Consider the following 8,281-nt stretch of genomic DNA (forward strand, 5'->3'; position numbering starts at 1 on the left):
ACGCCTGCGCGAGTTTCCTTGGAAATGAACCCGATGGTAGGGGAAGCGCGTGCTTCAGGGTCGAAATTGCACGGTGGTTCGGTGGTTGAAATGCATCGAACAGCAGTCGAGGACAGGCGGTCTCGCGTTTAAGTGGTCCAACAATTCCATGTCGCCTTTGTTGGTCCTTTTGTTTCATTACGGAGTTTTGGCCATCGCATTTGGTAACGGTAAGTCTAACGCTACATTTTACTTTCTTTTGTGTCGATTTTGTTTAATCGTCGGTTTTATCTGTTTGTCAAGTCTGTTTGTACTTGTTATGTTTTAATTTGACGTATAAAAAAAAAAAAAAAAAAAAACAGATATATGTATATATGTATATCTCTTTTAATAGGTTACCGAAATAATGGATTTTTTGAGTTTGGTGCGTATTCGAGATAATCCGAATAAAACCAGTCGACAGACTACCTATTAAGGAGGCTAGCTTCGCAATGATTAAGAGCAATTTCTTCTGTCTATTCGATAACCGGATTGCGCGCCCCGACAGGATTTCCTCGACGAGAATTACTCGAGAACCGATTGAGTTGTAAATGAGTTTCTGACTTGGAAAATTTTCACGGTTGTGGTTAAGCGACTAAAAAAAGTTTACCGCAACCACACGAATTTGATTTTATCGACTTTCCTCGAGACCAAGGAGTTGGACTGCGTACGGTGAATGGCTCTTTCTTTCACTACCGAGCCATGAAACGTTATTGTAATCGTAGGTACGCGACGAAAAATGTATAAATGTTTGTTTGGTAATTATTAGTATTCGAATCGCTGCGCTGGTTGACGATTTGAAAAGGCACACTTTCGGGAAAGTGAGATATAGCGGTGTCATAATAAGCTCCATCGAAACTATGTACATACTTCCGGACGCACAGATTTAATTCCCTATCCAAGAGAAAATCTTTCGTGGCACGTTTTACATGTTTTGTTAGTAGTAGTAAAAGAGATTTCGATATGGTACATGGTGGGAGCATTGCAAATCGTAAGTAGATATCCACGATTTACAATTAAAATGGGGATAAAAATGTACGCGTCGCGTACCGACTCAAATTTCGCGCGGTTGGAAAACGTTGCGGTCCGATTGTCTTGAAAGCGCGAATTAACGTTGCACCACTTTTCAGGAAGAGCGTTACGCTTAAGTGCTTCTTCTGCAAAGTCGAACAGTGGTTTTTTACATTTATTTCTTGTTTCGCGAACGTTGCGTCGCGTTACATTGCATCACGAGCAGAATATCATTTTAGCGTTTAAAATGATCAAACATGCATAATCTGAATTTTAAGACCAATGGAAAAACTGTTCGGGGATTATCGGTAGCAAAATATAAATGTATATGGACTATGGACGGTCCGCTTTAATCGATCGACAGGTGTATCGTCGAAAGTAACATATTAGCGCTGTATCGAACATTCGTGTCGAACGGAATACCGAATAATAATAATAATAATAACTATAAATACATGTATATAATATTCTAATCGAGAATTTTAATAGGTAAAAGTTGGATATTTGTAGCGAATGATGTCCGGCGTTAATTTCTTTCTTAAGCGGAAATACGTAGGGATTAGTGGTTCTCTGTAATTTTCGCAGACTTTTCGTTTGATTTCGTTAACCAAAACAACGACTATCGGGCCCTTGTTTTCACTAGCGCTATTGTCTCCTGACTGAAAGATCTTTCATCTAATCCAAGTTTGAAAGCATCGCGCATCGCCTGCTGGTTAGCTCTGTGAAAAGAAAGAAGAAGAATTAGCTGGTCTCTGGTCTAAAATGACGGGGCTTGGTCGCATTTCGAGACACAATGGTCACTTGGGTGGGGTGAACACCGTTCACCCCAACCAACGTGCAGATCGGAAACATTGTAACGGATGGGTACCTTTGATACAGCCACCGGTATTAGATTTCTGATTAACAATATGAAGGAGGGAGAAAAGGATAGAGCAGAGAATTTGCAGTAGGTTGGCGTAAATTAGTTGAAATTTTACCAGCGAATTCCTAATTGGGAGAGAAGTTATCGAATTAATTAAAAAAAAAATAAAGTCGATGTTGGTTTCCTTGCAGGCTTCGCCGATGAACACGAATATAGACTGACGAAGCATCTCCTCGATGGATACGACGCCGGTGTACGACCAGCTAAAAATTCTTCTCAACCGTTGGCAGTCGTTTTTGGACTTTCCCTTCATCATATAATCGATGTCGTGAGTATTGGAGCAGCAACGATTCGGAAAAGGAACGAGTCGAATAGCGCTGTTTCGTTGCTGTCGACGATTTGTCGGCAAAATAGCAAATTTCCGAGATTTACGTAATCGAAACGGTTTCCGACCAAACGAGTCGCATCGGAAACGTTTCGAATCTTTTTCTTCTGAAAATAAAGGTCGGTTAAATTGGACATTGCATCGGTTGAACAGAAATCGTTCGATACGATGCGAGAACTATGTAGATCCGTTCCGTTCTCGAACGATGAAAACGTTCGGTTTGTCCAAGATATGGACAGCTTGCATTGGCAATAGAGATGCAGATACGTAGACGTAATATAATAGAATATATTTTATATATTTTATATATATATATTACTTTTTTTTCGCTCCATTCTGCGTGCTATTCGCTCTCTGATTTGTCATCCTAGGACGAGAAGAACCAGATACTCACGACCAACTGTTGGGTCACCCAGTCCTGGACGGATCATCATCTGAAATGGAACGCCTCGGAGTTTGCTGGAATTCGCGTGATTCGCGTGCCCTACAATCGTATTTGGAGACCAGACACGATTCTCTACAACAAGTAAATTCAAAAAGAAAAGAAAAGAAAAGAAATCGTTCTTGTACTTCCACTGACTTGAAATTAGCGACGGTAGCGAAAATTCTATACTTATTTGTTGCGAAAGTTGAACAACTTTGAAGGAAGAAACGCAGCGATTTTCATTTCCAGAAAATCGTTTAAAATCGATTTATCACTAGAGATTCGCGCCGATTACATCTCGATTTCTCTATAGCGCAGATCCGCAATACAGTTCGGCAGTGATTAATACTAACGTGATCGTTAGCCACACGGGAGACGTGCTGTGGTTGAGTCACGGGATCTTTCGCAGCAGCTGCGACATCGACGTAGAATTTTTCCCTTTCGACGAGCAACGGTGTCTACTGAAATGGGCCTCGTGGACGTACGATGGATATCAAGTGAGATTCAATCCTACGAGTCTGTATTAAAGTTAAATTAATCGACGATATCCGGTACAATATCCTTTCCTCTTCTTTCAACATTGCAAAACCAGCGCAAGAAGAAATGGTTGTATAGCTCGTATTCCTTTGCCGCGCAAATTTAACCGGATCAACCTTCTTCTTACAACACTCGCAATTGTCCATGTAAAAGTTCGTTATCGGCCATTTAACGTACAATGTACACGATACATAGATACGATTTAATTTAGTAGCGCGAGCGACATGCATCTAGGCTAGATTTTCAGTTTTGTTGCCCTCGATTCCACGCAACTCCTCCCTCGGAACGATTCATGCAAATCAAAGAGCGATATATCGAACGGAGAGCCGTGCCGCGCCACGTTTTCGACGGTGGACGATAAAAAATATTAAAGTTTAGTTTCAGAGAAACGTTGAAAGTTGGCGATGGTACGTTAACGATCATATTTCTACCGTTTACAACAATTTTATGGTCGTCGTTAATTCAGCTCTATTTCTTAAAGAACGGGAGCCTCGGATTAAATTGCTCCTGTTCGATCCGATATCACGGTCCTTTTCGTTATTGTGCTCGCCTACTCTTAAAAATCTCGATATTTTCTGGCTTCCTTCGGATCTCTTGAATTAAAAGTTCACCTTGGATGTGCCGAACCTCGACGAATCTCGTATGTACCTACCCGGTAAACTCGGATCTTTGGTAGACAGACAAAATGGAACCGTTACGCTAATAAAAAGATATACGCGTATACTTGAATAGTATTATCCAGAGACGAAACGACGGTATCGAGACAACGTTCACCGGATTATCCGACGTCGCGTCGTTGAAAAGGTAACGCTTAGCACCGGCAAATTGGAAATACGAGAGAGGGCTCGCCGAGTCGCGAAAATGGTTCGAACGAATCCAACAGCTTAGTCTCTTTTAGCATGCGAAAAGAGTCGAATACGAGCGAATCGTTTCTCCGCTCTGCACCGCGATCGCGAGAGATCTCTTTCACAGAGTTTTCCCATTTCCTGTACGCCGTCGTTGAATACATTTTGCGTACCGTTACGTTTTTCTCGGTCAAAACGCTGGAAATACGATATTGGCTCAGCTCGCGCACCAAAAATCTATCCTCCCCGATCGTCATCTCCTCGAGATCTAAACTCTGTCTCTGTTGACGTGCCCATCGGATACCATTTCAACCAATTAACCTTAACTTTAGCCTTATCGCTTGTCGATATGCGTATGTAACTTGCGCAGCTCGAACTGGAGAGGCAAAGCGAGCAAGGAGACGTAAGCAATTACCAAGCCAACGGGGAATTCGACCTGCTCGATTTCTCCGCGAGAAGAAACGTCGAGCACTATTCGTGCTGTCCGGAACCTTATCCGGACATCACCTACGAGATCCGACTGCGTCGTCGTCCAACCTTCTACGTCTTTAATTTGATCCTTCCTTGCATACTCATCAACGGCGTCGGTAAGTGTTACTATTACTATTTATCGTACACGACTCTTTTTATTTCGTGTAGCGTCGATGGCATTCGACGTTCTTTTGCTCGATTGCTACGAATACGAATACGAATACGAATACGAATAAACCCGTTTAACGAAAGAGGACCGAGTAATCCTCTCAACTCAAGAAAATACGAAACTTTCTTTTTTTTCCGCTCGGCAATCGTTCAAGATTCACGCGAGCCAAGAACGCAATGCCTTCTGTTTGATATTCCCATGACAAGAACGATACAATCTTTGGAACGGAAAACTTTCATCCAGCCAGGTGTTTCCTTCGTTTATTCAGCACTGTTGGTATTCTACGTGCCATCGGAATCGGGGGAAAAAGTCACCCTCGGGATTTCAGCTCTTCTCTCCATGACGGTTTTCTTGATGACGATTCGCGAGACCCTGCCACCCACGGAGAAAACACCGCTGATAAGTGAGTAGATGTTCGGTTCGAGCAACGGAAACTCTACGAAGCAAAGTCGTGAGAATCAAAGTGATGGCCGCGATGGTTCGTTCGGTAACAGTTGCCAATAGTACCGAATCGAATCGCATTTATTGTTAGTCCGTTTAGTCCAGTACCGCTGTACCAGGCTATCTTATGGAACACCCGTTGGGAGAGTGCCCATAGAGAAGCTCTGGACATTTTCAACTAACCATTAAACATCTGGCCGTTCTACGAACCTTTTATTCCTCGTTTCCAGGTCTTTATTACGGTGTCAGTATATGCCTGGTCTCGTTCGCTTCAGGATTAGCGGTGGTCACGTTAAATGTTCACCATCGGGGAGTTCGGGGAACTAGAGTGCCGGGCATCGTTCGTTCTTTGGTCTTGGACAAACTCGCCAGACTAGTTCTCCTCAACTTTCAAGAGGAGAACAAATCGGTAAAGTCTATTCCATCGCGAAACTACTCGCTCCTTTCTTCGATAGCTGTGCGAACAAATCTAATTTCCGTTAGGAACCGCAACCGGTCGAGCCTCCAGGAAGAAAGAACAATTGTCCGTTGCACTGTAAACCGGAAGTGGTGGAATCGCAATCATCACCAAAGTTTACGAACAGAAGAGAAGAGAGCAACGGTAGCAGTCCAAGTTTAGGTGAGAGTTTGCTAGTCTGATCAATTGCTTGTCGATCGAACCCACCGAAAATCTGTTCGACATGCCACTCGTCTGTAAATTTGAAATCAAATTTACGCAGATGTTGGCAAAGAGAGTGGCCTCGAGGCTCAATGGTCGCGCGTTCTGGGAAGAGTACACGCAACGATCGAGAGGAACGAGCGTCGGCTCGTCGAGCAGGATCGTCGTGAGAGAATGGAATTAGATTGGAAACAGGTCGCGTTGGTCAGCGATCGAGCGCTTCTCTGGCTTTTTTTCCTCACGACTATCGTCAGTACCACCGTCATTCTTTGTGGCTCACCACCGACCACAAATATCGCCAAAGAGGGCTAAGATCGACGCAACGAAACCATTTATAGACAAATCAAATCGAATTCATTAATTAATTAACATTAATACTCTGTCAGTTTGCATTTTAGAATACAGAGATATTCTGTTACTCTTCCGTTTTCGTATCGTAAAAAAACGGAGAAATACCTTTAACGTGACGCGCTAAACGTTCTATAAATAGTATACGAATATACATACATATACATATATTTATTTCGTGTGCACGCGTGCATACCAACCAAATACACGTACCTTACAATTCAAACTAAAGAGTATAATAGGATAGGTTTACGTTAAAAATTTACCGATTTCCGAATAAAACTCATGGTTTTGTTTTATGATAATAGTCCTTTATTGTAAACATGTCTGTCCTTGATCAACATTTTACAACGATATATAAATGATCGATCTCTAATAATAATCGGGAACCGGTGCGCAAGCTATTTTTACAAAATCTTCGTATTTAACTTGGCCATTGGATGACACGTTAGCCTCTCGAAAAATTTGTTCCACTGTAATATAGATATACGAGTGAATTAATCATCGAAAGTAATTCCTCGTTTCGTTAATTCCAAATAGTTAACTTTACAATAACAACCTTCTTTGCTACTCAGTTGTTCACCCCAACGAAGCAACATGTGAGCTAATTGGCGGGCAGGTACGGTGCCGTTTCGAGACTTATCCGCGGCTTGGAAAGCTTCTATTACTTCTTTTGGTAAATCCTCGGCTCTTGTTTGTAGATGCATCACCTCCAAAAAATCGGCAAACGACATTTTTCCACCTATCCACATACGTCGATAGATTTAAACGTCTTTCGCGCTTATCGGTTATTTCGATTCGAGTAAACGTACCTTTATCTTTTAAATATTTATTTAACTCAGCGATAGTGGGACTCAATCCTAACGATCTCATAATGATCGTAAGTTCATCTAGGGTACGTATTTGTCCATTTCTCGCAAACAAATAGAAACATTCTCTGAACTCTGTAATAATGTACTAGATACATGGAAAAAGTAATCAAGTTTGATAAACTTTAAATTGTAAATAAACATACCGTCTATGTCTTCTTCTCGAAAGTAACGAGCCTGAAATCCAGAACAAGTAAAAAAATAAGATATATCGATCGCTTTAACATAAAACCGAATCTCGATTAGTGTACCGAGAAATACTAACCATGATTAATAATCGTTAATTATAAAACATTTGTTGAAACTTGTTCACTTTGCCATCTATATTTTGTTTACGTGTCAAGTAACGCTCACGGTAACGCTACGTAAAGTGAGGTTATACCTCTCCCCACTCCCGACTGCTCCCAACTGCTCCCAATGTCCCAATCAACCTCAACCGATCAACCATATCGTTATCGTACGGAAGCCGACACCTTCGGAAATTAACTCGACTAAATCATACCAACTGGTTACCACCTACAAATCTTCCTTAATCCAATTTTTTACAAATAAGTATTTCTTTTTCATTTGGAGTTTTTTATCGTTCACTAAACTATACTAATACTGGTTTTGGTACCAGTGGCGTCGTCGGTGGAAAAACGCCCAAGTTTGTAGTCAAAATAGTTGTGACTGTTTCTGTAAGATAGCGCCACCGATAGCTTTTAACCAATTATTTTTATTTCTCATAATTAATACGATTCTTTACTTTGTAACACTACAATATATTAGTTAATACGTCAAATTTCTCATTTTTATAAATAGTTATTCAATGTAACAATAATGATCGACTCTTTAGTTGATGGCGTTATCTAGCGGCAACAGTGGAAACTATTTCCACTTGAAACTTAAACTTTTTCTCACAGATGGCGCCACTAGTATCGAAATCAGTATTACTATAGTTCAGCTATAGGCTGGCTACTACCAAGGTGCAACCGGTGGCCTTTCTGGACCCACCCATTCTATTAGATTATCTCTACTAATACCGATTAAGAGAATGGTATTTGAACTAAGAAGACTTGGTAGCTGTACAATTTTTCTATTTTTTTCAGAGATTATTACCAGCATCACTTTGTAGCTGTACAATTAAATCGCAATTGTAGCAATATACGTAAAGTAAGGCGAAAGATATCGTAACAGTGTTGTACACATTTCATTTGTGGCCAACCAACCATATCGGTGTTTGTTGATGATCAAGATCATGGAT

The 8,281-nt window shown here is 41.2% G+C and overlaps 2 protein-coding genes across 6 annotated transcripts; one reads left to right on the plus strand and one right to left on the minus strand.

Moving 5' to 3' along the window:
- Positions 1-14: 14 nt before the first annotated feature.
- On the plus strand, positions 15-6,638 carry LOC128896397 (neuronal acetylcholine receptor subunit alpha-10-like). 5 transcript variants are annotated; one of them, XM_054159772.1, is made up of 10 exons: positions 15-209; positions 374-403; positions 2,083-2,219; positions 2,648-2,802; positions 3,014-3,197; positions 4,453-4,669; positions 4,877-5,125; positions 5,394-5,572; positions 5,647-5,782; positions 5,883-6,638. In XM_054159772.1, exons 1-10 carry the CDS (start codon positions 149-151, stop codon positions 6,131-6,133), a joined length of 1,599 nt encoding a protein of 532 aa, XP_054015747.1. In that variant the 5' UTR covers positions 15-148; the 3' UTR covers positions 6,134-6,638. The 5 variants fall into 5 exon arrangements, with proteins under 5 accessions (XP_054015747.1, XP_054015749.1, XP_054015750.1 ...); XM_054159774.1 differs by having other exon boundaries at positions 5,439-5,572; XM_054159775.1 differs by having other exon boundaries at positions 4,991-5,125.
- On the minus strand, positions 6,459-7,659 carry LOC128896412 (calmodulin-like protein 4). Its single transcript, XM_054159800.1, has 5 exons — positions 7,304-7,659; positions 7,185-7,215; positions 6,982-7,113; positions 6,729-6,911; positions 6,459-6,642 (listed from the first exon to the last, which is right to left on the minus strand). The coding sequence occupies exons 1-5, from the start codon at positions 7,304-7,306 to the stop codon at positions 6,542-6,544; spliced, it is 450 nt and encodes a 149-aa protein (XP_054015775.1). The 5' UTR covers positions 7,307-7,659; the 3' UTR covers positions 6,459-6,541.
- Between the last annotated feature and the right edge of the window lie 622 nt (positions 7,660-8,281).

Source organism: Hylaeus anthracinus, unplaced genomic scaffold, assembly GCF_026225885.1.
Source record: "Hylaeus anthracinus isolate JK02 unplaced genomic scaffold, UHH_iyHylAnth1.0_haploid 0, whole genome shotgun sequence".
Classification (NCBI taxonomy): Eukaryota; Metazoa; Arthropoda; class Insecta; order Hymenoptera; family Colletidae; genus Hylaeus; species Hylaeus anthracinus.

Coding starts and splice junctions, on each gene's coding strand:
- LOC128896412 (XM_054159800.1), bottom strand. Junction 7,114..7,184: donor TCGAGAAGAAGACATAGACG/GTATGTTTATTT, acceptor ACATTATTACAG/AGTTCAGAGAATGTTTCTAT. Junction 6,643..6,728: donor ACAACTGAGTAGCAAAGAAG/GTTGTTATTGTA, acceptor TCTATATTACAG/TGGAACAAATTTTTCGAGAG.
- LOC128896397 (XM_054159772.1), top strand. CDS start 149: ATGTCGCCTTTGTTGGTCCTTTTGTTTCATTACGGAGTTTTGGCCATC. Junction 404..2,082: donor TAATGGATTTTTTGAGTTTG/GTGCGTATTCGA, acceptor GTTTCCTTGCAG/GCTTCGCCGATGAACACGAA. Junction 2,803..3,013: donor GACACGATTCTCTACAACAA/GTAAATTCAAAA, acceptor ATTTCTCTATAG/CGCAGATCCGCAATACAGTT.